The 25,588-nt window shown below is 43.9% G+C and overlaps 1 protein-coding gene and 1 long non-coding RNA gene across 4 annotated transcripts in view; one reads left to right on the top strand and one right to left on the bottom strand.

The window, feature by feature from the left end:
- The window catches only part of LOC128779039 (uncharacterized), a 44,626-nt gene extending 42,338 nt beyond the window's left edge, over positions 1–2,288 (bottom strand). The window contains exon 1 of the long non-coding RNA XR_008424962.1: positions 1,783–2,288. This is a non-coding gene — a long non-coding RNA (uncharacterized LOC128779039). The remainder of the gene's footprint in view (positions 1–1,782) is intronic.
- Positions 1,030–25,588, top strand: part of SHTN1 (shootin 1) — a 101,003-nt gene continuing 76,444 nt past the window's right edge. The window contains exons 1-2 of one of the 3 annotated variants that reach the window (XM_019459570.2): positions 1,030–1,848; positions 15,933–15,985. In XM_019459570.2, coding sequence (XP_019315115.1) covers positions 1,791–1,848; positions 15,933–15,985 — 111 coding nt within the window. In that variant the 5' untranslated portion in view covers positions 1,030–1,790. The remainder of the gene's footprint in view (positions 1,849–15,932; positions 15,986–25,588) is intronic. The other 2 variants (XM_019459569.2, XM_019459568.2) reach the window with 2 other exon arrangements.

Here is a 25,588-nt window from a genome sequence, read left to right as displayed (position 1 = left end):
TTAAGACATAACCTCAGGTAATCTCAGGGCAAAAGCCCTTTGGTTAATCTCTTGTGGATTTTCATGACAGTTGATCTGCAAGTGTTTTCAACTATCTCATGAAAACCTAGGGAAAGGATTGAATAATAAGACGCCATACCAAAATTATCTGTAAGTTTTCAAAGTTCCAATTCACTCTCATTTAAAAATACTGTGCTGCCCTCTTAGATCATTCTGCCACTAAATTACCCATCCTAAAATGTTATATCAGCTTTTTAGAAGAAGAGAAAGCAGAGCTATCATTTTTTTCAGAGTTTGAGTTAGACTTTAGTAGAAGTATCAGACAGATCAGTTAACAGTAGCTCCCCTCCCCCTCCCCCACCTATCACAGAGAGATCCCTTGGTAAATAGAGTGGGACATTTGCAGGTGAGTATTGAGCAAAAGCACTGTGCTGGTTTGAGCACAGTGAGTTGTGAGTTGGTGAGAAAAACCAGATGTGCAGTCTAATTCATTTTGGATTTATTCTGGATGCTTAATGATGAATGTAAAAGAACTGTGCCTCTTTTAGCTTAAAATTAACACCCCAACCCCTTTCTCCTGACCTGTAAACTTAATTTGGAAACAGAAAAAAAGAACACCTAGTGTAGGTCAAATTCTAGATTTGTTTTGTATTTTCTTGGAGAGTAGGTATTGGTATCATTCCCATTCTGCAGATGAGGTTCAAAGAGGTCAGAAGACTTTGACCAAAGACTAACCAGCAACTGGGGTTTGGGGAGGGCCATTCTGAAATGTGACAGGCCTGCCACACCCCTTCTGGCCAAGGTCTAAGCCAGAGCCGGGTTTAAACAGTGCAGAGGACAGTGACGTGGGACAAATGCCAGGCTTCACTCTGCCAGCTCTGTGTGGCCTCCGCCATTCTGACCGCAGTGTCAGCGTCCTTAAGCGCAAGGTCCTGCCACCGCAGAGCAGATGCTCCGCGAGGCCTCGCGATCCACGTGCTGCAGGGCCCACGTTCTGACCACTTCCCAAACCCCCGAGCAGCTGGAGGAAGCCGCTTGGGCCGTGGTCACCGTCAAGTGACTACTACGTCCTCTACTCCGGAGGCATTCCCTTACCGGGCCGGTTTCAGTCCCTGCCTGTTTTTCAAGGTGCAAAACGTGCACACTGAGCTTGCCCCTGCGGGCACCCGATTTCCCACACCGCCCCCAGACTCTACTGGATGAGAACGGAGTCGAAAAAGCCTGGGTTGTTTTAGTGCCCACCACATCCCGCTCTCCCTCGGTGGCTCGCGGGGGACGGCCAGCGGTAGCGTTCAAAGTGCTGTCTCCAGGGACGCCGCAGCCCCAAGGCCGGTTTGTCCCCCTGCCGTGTCCGGGGGATTGGGGCTGGAGGAGGGGTGCAGGAGCGAGCCGCAGGGCACACCCGCGGGTCCCACGCCCCGCCGACTGCGCATCCTGCGGCGCCGACCTCCGCGGGGGGGAAGGCGAGGCGCAGCGGCCGCCGAAGGCTTGGCACCGGCTGGGGTTCCGGGCGGCCGCCGCTCCCTCCGCCGCCCCACCTCTTGCCCGGCCCTCCCCGCCCCGCCCCGCCCCACCGCCCGCCCGCAGGTGCAACCGCGGCGGCCGCCGAGTAGGTGCGTGGGGATGATCTCACTCGCGCGCTCGGCGCCAGGAGGAGGAGGAGCGGGAGCAGACCCAACTTCCGGGTAGTGCAGCCGCACGCCACCGGCATCTTGCTTTTCCTCCCCCTCCCCCCCGCTGCACCCCTCGCCTCTCCCTCCTTTCCTTTATTCTCGGCCCCACCTGCCAAAATGAACAGCTCGGACGAGGAGAAGCAGCTGCAGCTCATCACCAGCCTGAAGGAACAAGGTAGGCGGGCGCGCGGCCGCCAGGTGCGGGCAGCCGCGGCCCGTGGGCGGGGACGGCTCCCGGGCGCCGGGTCGCGGCTGCGGCAGGCCGGGTGGGCGGTGTCGCGGCTGCCGCGCTCACCCCGTAGCCCCATCACCCGTGCGGGAGCGTCCTCCGCGTCCCGCGCGCCTAGGGAGAGCCCGGGGCCGAGGGTCAAGAGCGCGTGTCGGGCCCGGCGGTGCGGGCAGCGCTCCCCGGCCCTCTGGGGTCGGGGGAAGGGGCCGAGATTTGGGGCGGACGCGGCACCACCTCCCTCACACGCGGGAGAAGCGGGTGGGCCGGACGTCTCGGGAGGAGGCGGTTTGGGCAGCTCCGCGGGCCCCGCTCCCCAGCCTCGGCCCCACCCTTGCACATTGGCGCTGGGAGGCCTGCCGCGCTGCCGCTACGCAGCCTTCCCTGCTTTTCAGCCCCCTTCGGGCTAGTTCCTCTTTCCTTCCCCAGCCACAATTCCAGGCCCCGATGCGTTTGACCACTTACCATTTTTAGCAGTTTATTAGTCAGTGAGCCAACACCCTGCCTGTGTTGGGCTTCCTGAATTCAGACTTGGCTCTGGTCAGGAGAGCCAGGCCCTGTGCATGCATTTCCACACTTCCCCTGGGGATTACCTCCTGGTAAAGAACTGTTCTAATCAATAATTTTCGCCTCTTACTGCACTTGGCCACAAAGCCAAATTAGCGATCAAGTGTGAGTTCAACACTCTTTACGTTTACAATTACTGTTATTATCCGGCTCGAAGGTGGCCCGAGAATGTGGGTCAAGAAAGCGAGGAACCGCACAGATTTAGGAAGTAAAAACGTGTAGGAACTTGTGCTTTTCTGAATCACTTGGTGACATGGCCACATAGTGGAAGGGGGCCTGCTCTGGGGCTAATCCTGCTGTTCACTCTCAACTCTTTCATTTCTGTTGGCTCAACTTGACAAGGCTCTTCCCTTCCATGGGTCTTGCGGTGATAATGCCTTACCTGACTAAAGGCATGGGCTAAACCAGATGATTTTATTGGGCTCTGCCCAGTTCTGTGCACCTGTTGCTCTTTGGAAACCACAGACATACCATTCTTAAGGGTGTGTGGACCCCTCTGGAATTCACACTCCTGGAAACAAATCTCAGCACGATTGTTTACCAATCCTGTGATCTTGGGGAAATTATTACCTCACTGAAATGGACAGAACCCATTTCCTTTGTTGTATCTAGCGTCTAGAAACCGTTGGATAAATGTTAATGGCCTTTCCCAGTACCTTCGACTCCCATCCTAAATTAGCCTTAGTTCATAAAGTCACAAGCTTTGGTGAATCCAGTGGGTGGGTGAAATGCCCTTATCTGACATTTCTCAAGTGGCTTAGTTGAGGGGCTGGATTCTGTTAGTATTTTATTTCTAATAGCGCTCTTCCCCCAGTAACATAGTACTTGGTATTCTAGACAGTTGGAGCTTTCATCATTGGTAATATCTGTCGGTTGGACATCAGAGCTCTTGATGGATGGTTGGTTTTCAAATAATGATGCAATAAAAAAACTTCACTCCTTTTTATTCTGAGTATAATTTCAAGGGTAGATTAACAATGCGGAAAATCCACAAGTTGTTTATATTTGATTTGGGAGTACATTCTCTATCTCTGTGTTGGATTTGAGAGCCGAGAAAAAGGGAGGATTCTTAAGTTTTTGGCTCTTTCTCAGATATTGGAAAACAAATCTATGGTTTGGTATTTTTAGAGGATGTGTTTCCTTGATGATGGGCGTATCAAAGGCAGAACAGTTAGGCTTTGGAATTTGTGTGTCTTAAAAGGTGCACTTGTTTTTTTTTAGGATTGAGTCTGGTTACATGGGTGTTGGGATTTTTTTCAGCCCATCTCAACACCAGAGCATTTATTTGTCATAGGATCATAGACTGTGATAACAAAGGACTTATTTCAAGGGCATTTAACTGCTGTTTGACCCATGGAATTAATTGGGAAGATGGGAGTTTGAAGTAGATGAACAGGCAACTAGGTGTTTGGGCTCTTGCCCCTAAGATCATTAATCTGGTAAGCTGATGGTATGTGTGATTTATTTTTGAAAATAGACAATATATTTTTAATCCCTGTTAACATGGTGAATAATTCCACTACTCCTATTTAATGCGGACAAGAAAAACCATTACTGATGAACACTCTAGTTTCCTTTTTCAACCCTGTGTAAACATATTCATGTATTCCTTTAACAAATACTTACCAAGTACCTACCATGAATGAGGCCCAAGTGGGAGGCCCTCGGGGTAGATAGTGAACCAAACAGACAGTCCTTGCTCTCCACCAGGTTTACTGTCTAGTAGACAGTTATGAATCAAATAACCACACAGATGTGTGCAATTACACATTGTTTTTATAGGATAGATTCTTAGAAATGGAATTGTTGGATCAGAGGGCAAGTAAAGTTTTTGTTTTTTAATGTTTATTTATTTTTGAGAGCGAGGGAGACAGATTGTGAGTGGGGGAGGGGCAAGAGAGAGAGGGACCCACAGAATGTGAAGCAGGCTCCAGGCCCTGAGCTGTCAGCACAGAGCCCGATGCGGGGCTCGAACCCACGAGCTGTGAGATCGTGACCTGAGCCAAAGTCGGATGCTCAACTGACTGAGCCACCCAGGGGCCCCGTGGTAGACATAGAGTTTTGCTGGGCGTCATCAAGGTGCCCCCAAAAACGGTTGTACCAGTTCACCTGGCCCCCCCCACCGGCAGTGTCCATCCCCCCCCCCCCGACTTGTCACCGTTGACCAACCTCGGTCTTTACTAATTGTGACAGTCTGATGAGTTTCTTCATTTTCGCCAGTCTGATGAACAAACATGGCACCGTTAGAAAAATTAAGTGAGGTTCTTAGTGAGGTTTGCAATCTTTTTACAGGGTTATTGGCTTCCTCATCTCATTTCTTCGTTAGTGAATTTTTAGTCAAAAATTTGAACCCGTTCCTCGGGAGTATGTTCAGAAAGAAGATTCCTATCTACTCTGAATGGCAGAACTGACCCAGCCTTCCCTAATGTGAAGCCTGCGGTGGTGTGGTGAATAAGGTTGCTTTTGACAAAAGTTGTGAAATGTAATGACGGAGTCTGTCATAATACGAACAATCTCTAATTTATACTTACCATTCCCTCGGCTCTATGTCTTATAAATCACACCCACTTCTGAATTACTTCAAAACATTGTATGTTCCCTTCTAGTGAATGGTATAATTAGCTATATTATGTCTTTCTAGAAAGTTATATTATGTCCCTTGAAAAAAATTAGCCAGTGTGTGATTGCTTATGTTCAAGCAGATGTTGAGGTAATGAGGTAATTCTCTTTTTGTCCTTTCTGGAGCTTTATTTTATTGGACTGATTGACATCTTTAATGCACTGACAAATGGCAACTTGGGATACTATTTCCGATGCATATTTCTTAGCTACTAAAGTGGACATTTCCCTTACAAAACATCGTACGATTTGCTCTCCCTCCAGAATTCTGCTGGGAAATGATCGACTTAGCTCAGCATTTGTTTAAGGTACATGATTTCCTCCGTAATTTATTCGTCCCACGCGCATTGAATATTCATAGCCAGGCACTGTGCTAGGCATCAGAGTTGGAGAGATGAATAAAACCTTGTCCCTGCTGGTGAGGAGTTCCTAGCCTCGAGATGGTGGTAGGCATGTGAATTCCAGGAAGAGTGTCTAGTTGGCAGAGGTTGGGTCACAGGTTTAAGTCCTCTGGGCAGGGCAGGGCAGGGCAGGGCACCTTGATTGGCAGCCCCCACAAAGGCCAGTGGATCGGAGTGGTTGTCCAAACAAGAATGGTGTACCACTACCAGAAAGGGGGGCGGGTTGCAAGTTGGGCAGACACAACAGACGTCCGCTACACCGGTCAGGGTAGTAATGCCATGTCATTTGGAACCTGGCGAGGAAGTTTTGAAGGGTGTGATCATACCCAACAGTTAATGATGTTACGATGTGAGACCACAACCACGCCAAGCAGACTGAAAACACTATCGGAAAGTAAGATAATGGGCTTTAAAGCAAGGTAACATTTCATCTTTAGAGTTAGCTATCATTTTCTCCAAGACTATAGCGATAGTGCTTAAGGTTCTGATGGGAATTTAGCCAGGCTTAGTCTTAGAGCTGAGTTAGTCATTAAAGAGGCTCCCAGCGTTGCCTTGACTTCTAGGCCACAAAGTAGCTAGAGCATTATTTCGACAAAAGGGGCCCAAAGGATTGCCTACTGCCGTGACTGTATCAGTCAGGAAAAGCTGAAGCATTGTCGGTCTTGGATACACACAAAGTCAGTCAGTAGAAAGCAGTTTGGGATTAAACGGTTGCCATGGTACCAAGTGCAAACTTGGCTTCACGTCACTATTTTTACAAGTGTGGTCTGGGGGGCCACCGGTCTCTGAATAATGGGGGTACATATGCACTTTCTTACTTATTGATGAAAAGAGGCCTGGTAAATTTATTTTTCTTCATCTGGGTATGTTTTTTGTAAAATCGACACTTAGGATGTTTTGCTTTCACAACAAAATACAACCTAGATTGAGAAAAGTGCACGAAATAGGAATGAGCATCTCAATGAGTTATTGGAAAAAAAAAAAAAGTGCTTCTAACAACACTTAAATCAGAACATTTCCAGAAACCCCTTCATCACCTCCCAATCCTTCTTACCTGCCTTTCCCCGATGCTATTTGTGTCTCCAAAGGTAAGTTCTGCCAGTCTCTGAAGATTAGCTAAATGGAATCATACAGGATGCATTATTTGCTGTGTCTTCTTTCGCTCATTACATGTGGGATTTATCAGCATTGTGTGTGGTTGTAGTTCATTTATTTGCATTGCTGAATAGTATTCCACTGTATGAATGCACCCAAAAAAAGTTTTTAAGCGAACATACTGTGGATCCGAGGTCAACGGACTTTTTGTGTAAATGGCCAGATAGTAAGTATTTTAGACTTTGGGGGACATTCGGCGTTGGCTGTAAACCCTAAAAATGCAGTTTCCTCCTAAAGTTTGTGAACTACCATCTCAGAGGCACCAAATGGGCAACCCTCCATGAGATGGACGCTCATCACGGGCTGAACAATTACGTCTTGCAGTCAGAATTTCATCATTCATGTAAGATGTCTGCTGGGTCATTCAATCTTACTTTTGTTTTAAATTGAATTAAAAATAAACATCTGCTTATTTAGGAAAAAATAAGCATATAGCATGAAAAGTGCAATGAACTCTTCCCTCTGATTCATTGTTTCTTAATCTTTATTTCATTCTACTCTCCTAAGGAGTCTTTTTAGACATTTTCCCCCCAACTGTTCTTCTCCCCATGAAATTTTAATACCGTGGATATACTGTACATCTTTTAAAAAATTTTTTTTAATCTTTATTTATTTTGGGGAGAGAGAGTGTGAGCAGGGGAGGAGCAGAGAGAGAGGGAGACACAGAATCCAAAGCAGACCCCAGGCTCCGAGCTGTCAGCACAGAGCCCGATGTGGGGCTCGAACTCAACAGACTGCGAGATCATGACCTGAGCCGAAGTCAGACGCTCAACTGACTGAGCCACCCAGGCGCCCCATACTGTACATCATTTAATGTGCTGTGATCCTTTGGAGGCCGCAGACCACTGTGATACCTAACATTGTGTTCCTCTTTGAGGGCAGTGCCGTCCCATTGGTCATACACGCTCTCACCCCCTTCCCATTCCTCAGAGTTACTGTTAACTTTTTGTTGTGTTTCCTCTCGAAAACTGTGCGCGTGAACACACATATGTAGTTAATCACTTAATATGTATTATGGAATTCCTATCAGTACATATAGAATTGAATCTTTAAAAATTGATTTGGATAGTGTTGCACTCTCCAGATTTCCCCCTATAATGTCCTCTCGATGGACATCTCTGTGTTTCTGTGTCTTTGCTATTAAAAATAATGCTTTGGGCAATAGATACTAGACATCAGTATGGATTCATGTTTTGCTCAATCTAGATATAGATGATTACATATGGAAATATTTATAGATAAGTGTATGAAACTGTCACAGCCCAGAGGTGTCTAAGGAGACATGACAACTAAACGTAACAGGGTACCTGAATGGAATCCTGGAAGAAAAACAGAACATTAGGTAAAAACTAAGGAAATATAGTTGAAGTATGGACTTTCCTTCATAATGTGTCAGTATTGGTCCGTTGGCGGTAATCAATGTGCAATACTAATGTAAGATGTTAATAATAGGAGAAACTGGGTGTGGGGCATATGGGAGCTCTCTGTACTCTCTTTACGATTTTGTTGTAAATCTAAAGTTTACAAAATTAAAGTTTATTAAAATAAAGATGCTGCTTACATCCTCGTATACCTGTAAGTACAGCTGTGGGAAAAATTTTCAAAAGTGGATCCCAAAAAGTAGGTATATTTTAAACTTTGTTGTCCTGTAGATTTTATTCTGTTATACAACAACGTTTGGCTTTAAAATCCAGGAGGAACATGACTTTCATTCTTGTCTGCTTACCGTGCTGAATATTAAATATTTTAAGTATTAAAGCACGAGTTCTGGAATTTTTATATGGCACAACAAACATTAATATATTAGGATCCTTTCAGTGACTTGATTCTATCTCGAATCCTGTAGGGCACAAATCAGAGTATGATTGTGATATGTGTGTATATATATATATATATATATATATATATATATATATATACACACACACACACAGGCGGTATGTATACACACACACGTATATATATTAGGTTTACAGAAAACCTTAGCAGAAAGTACAGAGAATTTCCACATAGCCCCCACCTTCCCTCACCCCCAGTTTTCTCTGTTACTATCATTTTGAGTTAGTGTGGTGCATTTCTTAGAATTGATGAGCTGTATTGACCCGGTATTATTCACTGGAGTCCATAGTTTATATGGGGGTTAATTCTTTATGTTATATGTCCTATGGGTTTCGACAGATGTATGACATATACCCACCATCACGTTATCGTACAGAAGTATCACTCCTCCAAATATTTCCTCTGGTCTACTTGTTCATCACTCCCTCCTTACCCCTGAACTCTTGGCAGAACTCCTGATCTTTTTACTGGCTTCATAGTTTTGCTTTCCTCAGAATGTCATAGAGCTGGAATCATATAGTCCATGGCCTTTTTATATTGACTTCTTTCACTGGGCAATATGCACGTATAGTGGTTCCCCTGTGTCTTTTTGTGACTTGATATTTCTTTTTATCACCAAATAATACTTGTATGGGTGTACCATAGTTTGTTTATCCATTCACCTGTGGGTAAACATGGTCGTTGCTTCCAGGGTTTGGCACTTAGGAACAACTCTGCTCTAAATATTCACGGGGTAGGGTACGGGGGAGGGGAAGCCTCCGATGGTCCTGTGATAAGGTCTCAGGGTCTCGGTGCGCCTGTCCCCTTGGGCTGCGACTTTCACTTGTGCTTCTCAGTTTTGTTTTTTTCTCCTTAGGTAAGACAGGCATGCCAGAGGGGGCTGGAGTTGGCTCTTATCTTCCTCCAAGTCTCTTAGGCTCTGATGAAATGATTTTTCCTAAGGGCAGGCCTTGCTAAGGCTCTGGGCACATTTCAACATGGCGCCTTCTCCCTTCCCCCGCCTAAAGTAGTAGGGAAATTTCCTCTGATGTTTACTGTGAGGACTTGGTAGCCCTCCTGGGTGTAAAACTCACAAAAGGTTGGGGCCCTCCTAAGAGTGGCCTACCCGCTGGAGTTTTTAGCTCTCAAACTTGTGAGAAGTGAGCCTTCAGCAATTTGCCAATGACTGCTTAGGTTTTCCTGTCTTGGCATTGTTTGGTGATGAGGTTCTGAACCTCAGCTTCTGCTCCCATAAGTTGTGATTGTCTGTATCTTGCCCATCTCTCTAATTTTTGGAATAGCAGTTTGCCCTGTGATCTCCGTTCTCTGATGGACCTAAGAAGAGTCGTGGACTTTTGGTGTGTTGAGGTTTTCTGTTGTTGGGAGGACAGGAGTATTGACATCAAAGCTCCATGCCAGACTGGAGACCAGACTTATGCATGTATTTTAAACATACTCAGTTTCCTCTCTTTCTCTTGGTTAATTTGAAGTCATTACTATAGTTCGTTGAGAGTACTTCTTAAGCATCATTAATTCGTTAACACTGAACCGTGTGTTCTGCCAAGTAATGCATACGTTTCAGGTTTGCCATGATTTCTTTTCAGATGTGAAATCTGTCATCTTTGTTTTTTGATCAGGTTTTCCAGCAGTGTTTTCTCCAACTGTTCTAATGCTTTAATTAACAAGGGAGGTATAAATGACTTCTCTTTCTACTCTGGCTCTAGGAGAGGACCCATTGGCATGTGTGCAGGAGGGAATAATGTCCTAATTGAACATTATCTCTTATGACTCATGTCCTCGTTCCCCATTAGTAAGAGGTGTTTCAAGGCTCCATGAGTCTCAGAGATGCAGACTTAATGGATGAGAATCTCCATTAAAAGATCTTATGAGGCAGTGTCTTTCTGGGTATATTTGATGGCTATTTAAAGCTTCACTTTTATTAAGTATCTTGTTGTAACATGTGATGTAAGAGACCCTTTTAATATGGGGAGGGTAGTATGTGCTTTTTCACAAGTTGTTCATGTGAAGAACTAGATCCATTCTTCCTTCTTCCTTAATTTAACACACATTTATCAAGTGCCTGCTGTATGTCAGGCATTGTGCTGAATGTGGGCATCTGTATGCATAAGACACAGTCCTCACCCTAGAGGATTATTTCTGGTCTAGTGTTTTAACACATTGCACACAGTAATGCTCAGTAATGATTTTTACATGAACGACTTTGGAAATCAGTAGACTGGTCCTGCCTCCAATATTTCTTACTGCAGGATTTGACTTCTCTGTGCATTTGTATCTTCATTTTTATTTATTTTTATTTTTTTAAGTTTATTTATTGAGAGAGAGAGAGAGAGAGAGGATCGCAAGCAAGCTCCATGCTGGAACTCATGAACAGTGAGATCATGACCTGAGCCTAAATCAATTGTCAAATGTTTAACCAGCTGAGCCATCCAGGTGCCCAGTGTATCTTCATTTTTAAAATGGGGACGTTAGGGGCACCTGGATGGCTCAGTTGGTTAAGTGTCTGACTTTGGCTTGGGTCACGATCTTGCAGTTCGTGACTTTGAGCCCCGTGTTGGGCTCTCTGCTGTCAGCACAGAGCCTGCTTTGGATCTGCTGACTCCCTCTGTCTCTCTTTGCCCTTCCCCCGCTCACGTGCGTGCTCTCTCTCTCTCTCTCAAATAAATAAGTAAACATTTAAAAAAGATGGGGATGTTGGTATTTGGCTTAATTGCTCCACATCCCAGACTTCTATGAACCAGCCTTTCAGTCAACATAGGTACCAACTCTGCTTCATATTCTGTTGGGTGTGAGGTCTATAGCAATGAATCGAATGGGAGAGAAGACAAGAAAACAGGCTTATGTTCAGATAATTTGTAACGTTATACATAGATGCTCTAGTAGAGATACATGAACAGTGTGTTCTGGTAGTATATTATAAATACACATGTTGATTTTTTGTCTTAGTTATGTGGGGAGAGTTTCTTACAGGAAATGACAGTTGAATTGGATTGTCAAGGAGCACATAGGGAAGATAAGGAGGAGAAGACCTTGCAGGCAAAGGAAACCTTTTTATAAAGGCACCTGGGTATGAAAGGTCTTAGAGGGGTCAGGGAGGCATTGGGACTTGGGGTGTGATGGATTGAGTGGTGGTCTCTAAGACTGAATGGCACGAGTGGGAATTGATGTCCCAGGTTGTAAAGCTAATGTCATTGGGTGCTTTTAAACCCAAGAATGATGTAAACCAGGTTGCTCTGTTACTATGCTAACTATCTACTTTGTGAAGAATGAACTTGGGATAGAGGAAAGCTAGAGGGTTTTACCATTATTGAGGACTAGAATCAGGGGAGAGATACTTTAGAGGAAGGACAGATTGGAGAGACTTTTTAGGCGATGGGAGCATTTTGATGATCTGTTGGAAGGTGGAAGAATGAGAGGAATCAAGGATGATTCTGAGGTACTAGCTTGAAGACCAGGTACATGATCCCATCTAGGACATCATGCATACAGGAAGGAGGAAGTTTTGGTGAAAAGGGAGTTTGATGAGTTCACTTTCTAACATACAGAGTGTGAGGTGCTTATAGGGTATCTGGACAGAGATGCCCAGAATAATACTGTCTAGTAGAACTTCCTGCTGGGATGGAAATGTTCTGTGCCTCCTGTCCAGTGTGATAGCCACTGGCCACGTGTAACTGTTGAGCACTTGAAATACCGCTAGTGTAACTGAAGGACTGAACTTTAAGTTTTATTTGATTTTAATTAACTTACATGTAAGCAGCCACATATAGCTAGTGACTCCGTATTTGACACTACAGGCCTAGAAGGTATTGGTTGGAAGGACTGTTCTGGTGCTTATACCTGAGATGGGGTGATTAATCTGCCTGGAACTGAGAGGTTTCCAGGGACACAGGGCTCTTCAGTCTAAAGTGGGAAAGTCCCAGGCAAACCATGATTGTTATCCATCCTAGCCAGAGGTGTTATTGGCCTGTAGTTACGAACTTTAAGTGTCATGCCTCTGAAACAGCTAAGTCTTTTCATCAGCTTTCTGGGCTGGCTATATCATGATTTGCAGCTTGGAGAGAAAACTCCCTTTCTTGGTATTAGGGAGTTGGGAAATAGAAAACCAGCATGATTCTTGAAACACGTGCTCTGCCTGAGATTCTCCTTGTTTTCTCCACATCCCCCTTTTTCTTCCATTCTGTACTCTTATGTAACGATTCCCCTCCCTGGCTGCACATTAGAATCACCTGGGGTGCTCACTTTCTAAAACAAATATGGTGCCCAAGGTCCACCCTAAACTAGTTAAATTAGAATCTTGGGTTGGGGTGGGCAGAGAGGGGGCTAGGCATCTGTATGATTTAAAAGCTCCACAGGTGATCCTAATGTGCAGCCAGGATTGAAAAGTGCAGCTCCCAGACGTGCTTCCGCCACTTTGCCAACTTCCCTTTTTTTTTTATAACTACAACACAGTACCATTGATTGTTATTTCCCTTTCTCCTCCTTTTATTTGGTGGAGGGTGGGGGTTGCAGGATTTGATATACTTTGCTGTATCCCTAAGAATAACCATGGCTAACATGTAATGAACACATAATATACCTAAGGTACTCTTACATCTTACGCTGACTCCTAATCACAACACTATAAGAAAGATGTATGATGATTGTTCTCATTCTTCAGATGAGGAATCTGAGATTCAGAGAGAGTCACCAAATAGACCAGTGTCCCTTGGCTGCACTTTTTAATTACTGTTATATGACCTAATAGTACAGTGAAAGAAACTGTACCTGTAAACCCAAGAGATGAAGTCTTCCTAAGCTGTGGATGTCTTTCAGATGGCAGAGCATTGGTCAAGTTAATATCTACTTTTGTACTGGGTTACTTCAAGCTTTGGAGGATCTGTATCATCAAATCACTTGAGCTGTGTGACTCACTTCAAAAATTCCCAGTGAGCCAGTTCTGAAACAAAGAGAAGGCTTTCTCTGTGACCCTTTAGCATTGCCAGAGAAGAAGTAGCTGAATAATATAGGTCACTTCAATTTTTGCCAGTTTCGCTGAGGTTAGGGTTGGTTACATGTGTATTCACTATGGGGTTTGTGTGTGTATGTATGTAAATCTTATTTAGGGCAGTGAGCTTGGTTTTTTATCTTCAAAGAAATAAAAATATAAGTAAATGTTTTTCTCTGCATTAATCCCCTATCCCCCAGGAGCCCCCTTCCCGTTGCCAAGTGGTTGAATTCTTCCTATACTTTTCCTCTGCATTCCCTCTACCTGGCTTTATTTTTGTAAGTTGCACATGGTCACAAGAAAGCATATTTTCTTTGGTTTCCATTAAGTCATGATAGATGAAGGGTAGTTGGGAGTCTGTGGTGTTTCATCTGGATTCTATTGGTCAGAAAATGGAAGAGTAGTATCGGTATTTTTTAAAAGCTTCAAAGCTGTTATCTAATGTTTGAAATAGAAAAAAAATTCTTAATGTCAATATGAGATCATGGTTTTATAAGCCTTTTATTGTTTGTACGTCTGTAAAGTAGGTCATCAAGAAAAGAGTGGTAAATCAGTTTTGATTTTTCTACTTCGTCTGCAGATACTTTTAAATGTCAAGTAAACGAAAATCTCTCAGTAAAATATATTTAGTTTTTGAAAGAATATTAGATACAGTAATAAGATTTGGGACCACAACCATAGACTACCCAATGCATAAGTGCATATTTTTAGACTCTCTTAGTTTTGTTGCTTTCTGTTAAAAAAGGAGGGGGTCATTTTGTTGATTTTTCATAACTGAGGACAAATTTAGTTTATACCCATTGGTTGGGTTTTGTGTGGTAGAGGCTGAGGAGGAGCTGGTGTGCATAGGACTTCATTCTATGGTCACTCCAGTCTTTTCTGTTGAAAATGAAATTCTTTATAAAAGGTCTGTTATCTTTACATGTATCTATTCGGCTATTTTATGGGCTAATTCTCAAGAATTGTTCTCGGCTTCAATAAAATGGTCCGTTAATTCTTATTTAGAGCGTCACAGAGTGCCGCTAAAACTTCTGGGCATTGGTGGTGTAATCCCATAAATATTTGTTCATTTGGTTGGGTGTTAAAGTTGTGGTCCTGTGATTGCCTTAGCTATTCTAAACCCTTTGGATCACTGATGGAGGATATACTTCACCATGTGAATTGTATGTTTTTTGAGGTGTTCTCTGCTCCAGTGGTTAGAATCCTACACTCCTGGATTTAATGACCAAATTATCTGGGATGTTCTTGAAGCCACTGATGTCTGATTATTTTTTTCTATCTTTGGGTTATTCATGGAAATAGGAAACTCTGTCCTTTAAAAAACAAACAGACAAACAAACAAACAAACAACTGACCTTTTTGTAGACACATCCCGATGAAAATGTTTTTAAAGTAAAAGTACAAAAATGCAATCTGGGCATGCCCTGGCTCTGTGGCGCCAGTCGGGGCGTTGGTCTGGGAACAGGTACCGGCTCTGTTAGGCCCACCTTGTACATTTCATTCCATCCTTAATCGTGGGTCATGCTCTTTCCTCCCATCATAAGCTGTGAACCTCGTATTCTCAACCGTGAGGATATCTAAGAATGGTGCTTTGGCCAGAAGGTGGATGTGGGGGTTCAGGCTACTTTATTTTCCTGGCAGTAGAGGATTTTCAATAATAGGCTGCTGTTTTCTCACATAGTTGGAAATATTTCCCAACTGTTCACATATTTTTCCAACGTAGTGAAATGAATCTGGCTGATATCTGGTCATGTCTTGCTAATCAGTGACCTTTGCAGTGCCTGAAAATAGTTGTTCTTAGTTTTATACTCATGGCATAAATCTTGTGCTTTGTGAATAAAGCAGATGTGTGACATTGAACTGAATGTGTAAGCCTACTTTATTTTCTGGAGGCTGATTTTAAAAAGAAACCTCTGATCACAGCCCCACAGACTAACAGTGCTGGAAGGAACTTCACGGAGGACCCACCTGTCTCCTCTCACAGGCCCAAATGCTGAGCATCAAAGAGAAGTGATTTGTCCTAGGTCACTTATGGCTCCTAGGTCTTTCTGTGACCTAGGGAGAGCCGAAAGTTGGCCTGGTGGGCTCACAGCTGCTGTGGTGTCTCTCTCTCTCTTTTTTTTTTTAAATATGAAATTGATTGTCAGATTGGTTTCCATACGACACCCAGTGCTCATGCCCACAGGTGCCCTCCTCAATGCCCATCACCCACTTTCCCCTCCCTCCCACCCCCCACCAACCCTCAGTTTGTTCTCAGTTTTTAAGAGTCTCTTATGGTTTGCCTCCCTCCCTCTCTGTAACTTTTTTCCCCCCTTCCCCTCCCCCATGGTCTTCAGAGACTCTTCTGCGGCCTCTTCTCTGCCCCACCCCCAACCTAGTACACAGACCACAGAGGTTAATTGGATCCAGGGTTTTCCTACAGTAAACTTCTGATAGTGTTATAATGCTGCTTTCCTTTTTTCTCCTTTTAGCCATAGGCGAATATGAAGACCTCCGAGCCGAGAACCAGAAAACAAAGGAGAAGGTTTGTACTCTACCCTTTCCTTTCTTCCATGTGTAAAAGCCTAGACGGCATGGCGCATTGTTCTGCCACCAATTTCAGTTAAATGCGAATGAGAGGTTTTTTTTTTTTTTTCTTTTTTCTTTTCTCCTGCATGTGTGGTTCAAGCTAATATCAACTCCAGGCTCCAGATGGTAAAGACTAGCAGCATGCCACAGTGGGCGCTGCTCTGGGCGATTAAGTACACGGCTAAATGTGCCGCAAGGCACCAGGCCAAGCATCCCGGGCCCCCGAGAACTGTACTTTTTCCTGACAACCAGATTTGGGATCTAGTGATGGAATTGAAAGGGAGGCATTTATCTCTGGGGCTCATACGCGGTAGATTCTGGAGGGAACTCCTTGGCATTAGTCGTTGGTCGTTTAGCCCATCTTTCATAAACCTTTTTGATGCTTGTTTCCTCTCAGAATGTGAATAATATACCGGAAGTTGAAAATCACTCGCTAAGAAGATGGTAGTACCTGATGAATATTTTCAGGGGCTCTGGAGTTTTATTTTGAAACTTAAATAATTGAGTTCTACTTACCTTTATAAACTACTTACCTATATGTCTCCGCACAGGTCCATTTAAGATTTATGAATATTTATTTATATATCTTTTTTTCTCACCCTGTAAATTTAAGGAGGGGACAAAAGAGAGGCCTGCGTTAAAAAAAAAAAAAAAAGGAGAGTGCTGAATTAAAATGAAAAGTAGGAGAGGGCAGAACTGTCCATTATTATTATTATTTTTATTTTTTATTAAAAAATTTTTAAGTGTTTATTTTTGGGAGAGAGAGAGAGAGACAGACAGACAGACAGACACCGGGCACAAGCGGGGGAGGGGCAGAGAAAGAGGGAAACACAGAATCTGAAGCAGGCTCCAGGCTCTGAGCTGTCAGCACAAAGCCCAATGCAGGGCTCGAACTCATGAACTGCAAGATGATGATCTGAGCTGAAGTCGGACGCTTAACCAACTGAGCCACCCAGGCACCCCTGTTGTTTTTAGATAGAAACAAAATTTATGCTTAGAAATTACTTTGTTTGACAGAACGAATATTTCAAAACATGTCTGTGGTGGAAAATTCATAAAACATGTTGTTTGTGGTTATTGAAGAAGATGGTCATCATGGCTGTAAATCATGAGACCTTGTCTTTAACATTTGAGAATAAGATAAGTAATGAAAATTGGCAAATGTTTGTAAACTTGTGGCCTATTTGAGGGTATTTATTGGGTTCTTAATCGTATTTAAAATTTTCACACATATTAATTTGCTACCTGTATGACTGGTGGTATTAATAGTATGAACTCTAGTTCATATAAAAGCAGATTTTTAGATCATTATTTTTCACCTACTTTTAAGGCTCCTTTGCTCATTTGTAAATAAATCCTTGATGTTCTGTGACATCTTGAGTTTCTTCTCTTCCGTCAGGTGATTTAGGGAATGGTAGATGGGGGTGATGAAAATCTCTGTGACAGAAAGTGGTTGGTGCATGAATCTCTCATGTGGTAAGAAAGTTCCAGAAGAACAGTTCGACAAGATTCCTAATTCCAACACAATAACCACCCACACTCGCAGATGTCCTGAGGATGCCAACCGGTGGGGAGCTTGTGCTTACATTCTGGTTCCCTGAAGCCCCGTGATTTGGGGGTGGAGCCAGTGGCTGCTGCTTAGGCCACGTGGCTTGAGCATCTTTCCCCAAGAGACCCAACCATCTTCCAGCTGCGGGAGAAAGAGCCAAGAAGTTATCAGTCGAGTCTGTTTTATCAGTTGAGCCTCTTCTGTTGGCATTCCTGGCCCAGGAGGGGAAGAACAAGACACATTGGAAGGGTTCATTCAGGAGAACTCTTTGACTTAACCTAGAAGATCTGAGGAGAGAAAGCAAACAAGTGTCTTCATGGGACAGAGAAGGAACAATATAGAAGAAAATGAATAACATAAGAGGCAGAAGAATAAGTTTTTTTTCTTCTCCTCCTTTAATTGTTGCTTACATGTAGACCTAGCATTGCCCCCAAAATAGTAGATGTTCTATAAACATCTGTTGGTGGTGGAGGTGATGGTTATTTCACAGAGAGCCACCTTCTGTGGTGAGGCTTCAAGTGAACCATCTGTTGCACAAGTGGAATTATAGGTAATATGCATTTGGTAAAAGAAGGATTATAAATTACTTTTGCCCTTTAACTATTTCTTTGTTTTTATTAAACAATTTTTTTCAATGTTTATTTTTGAGAGAGGGAGAGACAGAGAGAGAGAGAGAGAGAGAGAGAGGCAGTGTGTGAGTGGGGGAGGGGCAGAGAGAGAGGGAGACACAGAATCCGAAGCAGGCTCCAGGCTCTGAGCGTCAGCACAGAGCCCGACGCGGGGCTCGAACCCACGAACTATGAGATCATGATCTGAGCCGGAGTCAGACGCTTAACTGACCGAGCCACCCAGACGCCCCCACCCATTAACTATTTCCATGTTTCTCTACACGCAGTGTGGCCCGATACTTTTGTAACATCTGTATGCATTACTGACCTTCTTCCGTTCTAATACTTTAAAAATAACTATTAACAGAAACAGGAAGAAAAAAATGGAAGCAGTATGGAACGCTGTGGTGGTGGGTAAAACAACACAGAGTGGTTTTAAGTTCATCGCGTTCTGTTCATCTTCTGTTAAAAGGCTAACAGGTTTATTATTGAAATTTTTTTTTCCAAAAAAGGGGGGCTGTATTACAAAGGAGGGAAGCATATAATAAAAGCCTTTTATGCAGCACAGAATGAGTAAAAGCAGCGTTAGTTCTGGCGGTGGTAAATGGAGAACACCATTTTCTCTGGCAAAGCACTTTCTTGTGCCTGCCTGAGTGAGCTTTGTCCCATCCGTATCCGCAAATACACATGGCCGTCCTTACCTAGCAGACCCAGAGCAGAGTTTAAAATTAGTCAAGGAGAGGAAATTAAAGTAAAACTCCTTTTGCCATATTTAATTTGACCCGGGGGAATTTTGCACAAGTGGAAGGGACCAAAAGAAACACATTGCAAGTTGTTTCTCCCTTCTTCGTGTCCACCTCCAGTCTGTCTTTGTTGCTAGGTCACGAACCTTATCAATGAGAAGAGACAATGGGTGTGATTTTTTTGGGGTAAGATATTTTTATGCTCTGTTTGGAGTCTCCTCCAAGAGACGTCATGTCTCTTCAGAGCCGGCAGTTGCTTAAGCGGCTGTGTTTGTTGAGAAGCTACTATGGGCCATGCACACTCACTTGTCTTCCTCGTCCAATACTCCAGACAGCTCTGTGTCAGCTCCAGTGCAGAGAACAGACCCCGAGAGCTTGACAGAGTCTAGATTCCTATGTGGGTCTTCTGACCACAAATGTTCTTTCTGAAGCAGGTAAACTTACGGGAGCTGATTGACTTTCTCCACCAAGGTCTTGGTTTTATTTGTAGTTCTTTGTTGTTAGCTCATGAATTTTCCACAGCCAGTTATCAGACTCCATACTTTTCTGGATCGTTTATCTCGACCATCGATAGGTCTGTGTTTTTAAGTACAGTTTCAGTTTCTAAAAACTGAAAGTTAAATAGCAAGCGAATCGTAACGTCAGAAGACTCACGTGTGTGAGTGTGTGTGCATGTAGATTCTGGCACAGGTGTGCCAAGGGTAAGAGGAGAGACCTGGAGGGGTGGGCCGGTCTTTCGATGATCTTTTCCTTCGCAGGTGTCCTTATTTAAGAAAAATGGAATGTTGCTCATTTTGTGGGTTTTCTCATTGTGAGGATGGAATCAAAATCTGTTTGAGAGGGAAGACTTTGTGTTGAATGCCTTCTGAGTCCTGGAGTATATAAAGAAAAATGCACGAAGGTCCCACTCTCGAGTGAAACAACTCGAACGAGGGACACAGGAAGTGGACAAATAACTTGGATAAATTGTGCTGTGAGTGCCTGGGGCCTGGGGGTGGGATGGGAAAAGGACGAAAAGATAAGGATCCTCCCCTCATCCGTGTGACAAACTCTTACCAGCTCTTAATGCTTGGCTCACGTGTCCCTTATTTTTTTCAAAGGCTTCTCCAACTTTCTCCCAAGCAGAATTGTTGACTTCTTTATAACAAAATATCTGTGTGTATTTCTTATGTACTGATCGCATTTTCTCAACCAAAACTATTATCAGAATATTCTAGAGCGTACAAGTAAGCTGTATGGGGTTGGGTTAAAGTGTAAAAAGGGTCCCCAACGTGCCTTTATGGAAAGGGTGCTACTTTCTCTAATTTTTTGGCCTAGTTGCTAAACGACATTGCCAACAGTATGTTAAAGAGCAAGAAAGCCTGTCACGTGGAAGCCCACGACCCTTCCAAATCTGTTTTTTTGAGGTATGGACAAATAGAAGATGATGTATTGTGGGATCAGTCAAATAAAATGTGGTCGTTTGCTCGGGAAGCAGGCACCACATTAGTCATGCTTCTAATGCTTCCACAGTCGAAGGGCATTCTCCTTATGACTCATTCAGGATCTTTGTCATAATTGTTTGGGGTTTTTTCCTATATGGGGGGGGGGGCGAAGCCTCACTGAGCTTTTAATGGAATAGCTTTCACATTTCTCAGGGTGGCGGGTGTGTGTGTGTGTGTGTGTGTGTGTGTGTAAAAAGAAGGAAATCTGTATAATAGAAGAATGTCTGCCTTTAAACAGTAAGTATTTATATTTAATATTGTGTCTTGAGATTGAGTTTTGAAATGAATAAATGTTTAAGTGGCTGATTAGAAGCCGTTTGGATGAGCTACTGTCACAGTACATCAGGCGGCTCTGTCAGCTTGCCAGGAACAATGAATGAAAGGGAATGAGACAGACACTTTCCAAGACTTACGTTTCAAGAAGCCAGATATATGATACTGTTTGCATCTTGGCTCCCGTTTTCTATTGTTAGCATTTCTTTCTCTTGTGTAAATTTCAGAGGTGAAGGTCCCAAAGTATTTTATTAAAAAAAAATCAGTAAAGAAGCCACTTTAAAGAGCGAGATACGCATCCATTATGCTAACTGTTCATGCATAATACATCCACATACATGCAGTTTCTTTAGAACAGAGTGGCAAGTGGTTGTGCCAGAGAAAAAGTAATTACTTAGCAGTTTGAAAGTGAAAATGAGTCTCTTATTAACAGCAATCTATCCAGAAACAAAGAGCAAGGATCTCTGTTCTGAGGACATGTGTTTCCATCGAACACACAATACCTAGAATTTGGAGAATGCTGTACGACAGCTTCAGGGGGCAGCTACTGCTTTATTGCCTGTGAAAATTGGAGGGAAAGAACTTTGAATTGGAAGAAAGAACGCCACCAAAAGAGAAGGAGGGTGAGGGGAATCCCACGTGAGGGGGAATGAGTTCAGTTACTGTGTTCTTTAAGGAGAAGCCCAGGCACGTTCTAGCCCAGCTTCCCCAGGTGGAAGACTCTCCCCACCATTATCCAAGTTCATCGCCAGAGATCCCAAAACAGGTAAATAGGCACCATTCTGCTGCCGTGCATGCTTCAAGTTTTAAGTGTTGTAACTGGGCGTAAAAGGAGTGAACTTCAAGAAAAAGAAGTAAAAACGGTGGAGGGCTGCCTCCTTCTCAGATCTGGTGTTATAGCCTCTGCTATGTGTTCCCCTTGTACAGCGTTTGTCCCATTCTAGCAAGTGTTTTTATGAATTGCTTCTTTCTGGGTAGGTTGCAGGTTTCGTGAGAGCGTGCTGTTACGTGCCCCCCGCCCCGTTCCGCCCCCGTGCTTAACACAGTGCCCGGCACGTGTGGGTGCTGTAGGGGTAATTTGTTCAGTGCTGGGAGGAAGGAAATGGAGGCATTCATTCGGTGATTACAGGAGACACCTGCTTAGAAGTCTCATTCAGTCAACTAAGGTAGTTGTCTTGTGTGGATTGCCTACTTTGTTCATGTTGTGTGCGTGCAGTGTGTGTGCGCCCTTCTTGGGTCCCAGACGTGCCTTTCTGTCTAGGCTGGCAACCCTGCACTGAATTTGTGTACCGTGGAGATAAACATGAATGTTTATGTTGGTGGAAGTTAGACACAATTCAGAATATTGGGACTTTTCTTGCCTCAGATATACACACAGCGACACGTAAAGAAAGCTTAGTGTCTACCACAGTTCTCTGTATTTCTGCTGAGCCCCGTGAAGCAGATACTGTTGTATAAACAGTTGATGTGTGAGGGAGAAGGAAGGGAGGCGCCCGTTTTGGTGGGGGGAGGGAGGGATTGCCAGTTCACCCTGGAGAGACTTACCTCTGCACATCATTCTGCCAAGTGCTTTGAAATGCTGGTTTCGTTTCAGAAGCCAGGTATCTGCCTGGACGAGGCTCAAGGAACATTCGTGGAACAGAGCCAGGCCTTCGCACATTGAGGCCAGGGCCTCTAATATTCAGAACCAGCAAGGCCAACCTCTGGCTAATTCACCACTTCATAAAGAGCCAATATAGAGACTCTAGAATCGACCTCATGTCATCCAGCTAGCTTAACACAGTCAGCCCTCGTGCTGCTGGGTTCTACCCCAGCCGCCGGCTATACAGAGAGTCGTTGGGCATCATAATGAAGTGACGTGGGCCCAGGAACATCTGTTGCTATTGCAAAGTCTCCATGAGCAATTCTCACACAAAAAGAAACAGTTTCTACAAATGCTGCAGCTGTGTGGGCAGGGTAGAGGAAGGGGTAGGGTGGGTGAGGGGCTTCTGCAGGACATAAAGACGCAACATTCTCCCAAAAAGGCCCAGAATCCTTGCTAACTTCCGTCTGTGGGTAGAATGAGAGAAAGGTTACAAGGTATTTTTTGGGGTTCACCTAAAATGATAAGATAAGTGGATATTTGGGTTTCTGCTTAAGTAAAGGGGTACGTCCTTCATATTTTGTTCAGCTCTGGTTTGGAGTAAGTCAGCTGCATTTGCCGCATGTGTAGATTCCCCCTCCCCCCGCAACACACACCCCTTTCAGTATCCATAGCAGATGGTAAATTCTGTGGCTGCCAGTTCTATCATAATGCGGTTGCAGAAAATAGAAAGCAAAGCCACACGAAGACCCCTGCTAGAATACAGCTGGGTTTGGGAGACGCTTCTGAATCCTCTGGTGATGCCTGTAGGGGTCGTGTTAAAAACATATGGCCGGACGGTAGAAACCGGTTCCTGGCACGTTAGAGTAAGACTGGGATACTGAGACCTGTTATTAACCAAAGCCTGTCTACCTGGGCCTTATGAGTGGAGAGCATGGGCATAAAGCTTTACTTCTGGGGAAATGGTATAAGCCCACCTAAAATTGGCATGTGTGGTTCATGACCAGTAAATGGTACCTGCACGGGTGGTTTGTGTGTGATGTCTGTCGGTGGTCTTTTTCAAATCCCAGTAGGCAGAATGCTATCGTGTTTAATGTTCACATCTCAGTGAAAACCCTGGTTTTTGATTTTTTTTTAAAACGTTTATTTATTTTTGAGACAGAGAGAGACAGAGCATGAACGGGGGAGGGTCAGAGAGAGGGAGACACAGAATCCGAAACAGGCTCCAGGCTGTCAGCACAGAGCCCGACGCGGGGCTCGAACTCATGGACCGCGAGATCATGACCTGAGCCGAAGTCGGCTGCTTAACCGACGGAGCCACCCAGGCACCCCAACCCTGGTTTTTGATTTAGGGAAGAATTAAATTCACCTTGATTCTTTCAGGTGGAGCTTGGAGAGGGATATAGAAGAATCCAAGTGGTATTAAGTCAGGGACAACACGCCCAAGTGCCAAATCTTAGATGAAGACGGTTTTTCACAGGGCATGTTACACCTTTCAGAAATGTCAGATTAAGAAACATGAAGTTAACTGGAAAGAAAGCATCAGATCTATTTCACTTGGCAATCATAACTCAGGCATGTAAGTCTAGTCAGAAATTATGTTTCGCTTATGCTCATTTAGACTAAACTGTGAGTTGTTGGAGGTGGGTGTGCCGACTGGCAGGGTGGCGGGGTGGTTCCACAGAAACAGAAGCCTCATTCTAGAAAACAAGAAGAACATTCCTGAAACAGCTGGCTAGCTAAGCATTCCGTCCCTTTGGGGGGAAAGATCTAACAAAGCTTATTTGAGAATCCAGAACTCTAGTGTTTAGAATTGTAAACACCAAAATGAATGAATGAATGAATGAATGCAGTTTATCTGTTAAGTTGTAACTTGAAACTCAATTAGACGGCATTACTTCCCCTCCCACAGAGGAGAAATTCCTGAAGAAGACCTTAATGAAAGAATATGCCTTCTCCTCAAGGAAATGGTCTGGGCTGATCCCTCTTCAGGAGGGTGTAAGTCAGGATTTAGTAAACAGCCTTGCTGATTTAGCACCAGTGCCTCTTTCGTGCACTCTTGCCAGAATGGATTTTCCCCAAATGAATGGACATAGGTTTTTTGGTTTTGGTTTTTTTTTTTTTTTTTTTAAGTTTCAGTTCCTGAGACATTTTTTTTTTTAATTTTTTTTTAACGTTTATTTATTTTTGAGACAGAGAGAGACAGACCATGAACGGGGGAGGGTCAGAGAGAGAGGGAGACACAGAATCTGAAACAGTCTCCAGGCTCTGAGCCGTCAGCCCAGAGCCCGACATGGGGCTCGAACTCACGGACCGCGAGATCGTGACCTGGCTGAAGTCGAATGCTTAACCGACTGAGCCACCCAGGCGCCCCTCCTGAGACATTTTAAAGGGGAGGCTGAACTGTTTATGTCTTAATTTTTTTTAATTAAGAAAAATATTTTAAAAGCACAGAAAAGGGCAGAGATTGATGTAACAAATATGGCCCTCATAGAATTAAATGTTGTTGTTGTTGTTTTTTTAACTAAAAAAGAATGCTGCAAGTAAAATCGAAGGTTCCCCGTGTCGCTCTGCCCTGGGCCCCTTCCCCTTCTTGTTTTAAGAGCCAACTGCCATGGTAAATTGTGTACGTGTCCTTTTATTATGTGTTTTTATATGTTTTGTATATGCCATATGTATTGTGAAATGTACATTTATAGTATACTATAGCATAGTATGTAAAGTGATTTTATCCGCTTAAGGTATACTTTGGTATATGTGCATCAAGTCCTTTTTTTTTTTCTTTTGTGCACCGAGTCCTTTTATTTGCCATTATGGCTTTTGCAGTATATGTTGACACAGAGCTCACGTGCATTCGCTGTCACTGGTGTCTAGTGTGTTACGTGAAAACACCATGATTTACTGTTATTATAAATGTCGAACATGTATGTACAGATCGGCTTGTACTAGAGATTCCAGTAACAGAATCTAGAAGTGGAATTTCAGGGGCGCCTGGCTGGCTCAGTCAGAAGAGCATGCGACTCTTGACCTCGGGGCTGTGCGTTCGAGCCCCACGTTGGGCGGAGAGATTACTTGCAAATAAAGTCTTTAAAGAAAAAGTGGAATTGCCGAGTCACAGGGTACGTGCATTTTCAGTTTTGGTAGTTTGTTATGCCAGTTGACACTCCCACCAGCGGTGTGTGAGGGTTTTCTAACTCCTGAGAACAAACGTTTTCCGTTTTTGCCAGTCTGATGGATGAGACTATCTCACTGTCTTCATTTGGGCTTTCCAAATTATCAGTGGCATCATGACTTTTTAACCATTGTAAACGGAAATGGGA

Source organism: Panthera pardus, unplaced genomic scaffold, assembly GCF_024362965.1.
Source record: "Panthera pardus isolate Hobbes unplaced genomic scaffold, ASM2436296v1 HiC_scaffold_22, whole genome shotgun sequence".
Lineage (NCBI taxonomy): Eukaryota > Metazoa > Chordata > Mammalia > Carnivora > Felidae > Panthera > Panthera pardus.
Note: the sequence above shows the minus strand (reverse complement) of the source record. Positions and strands in the feature narration are given on the sequence as shown.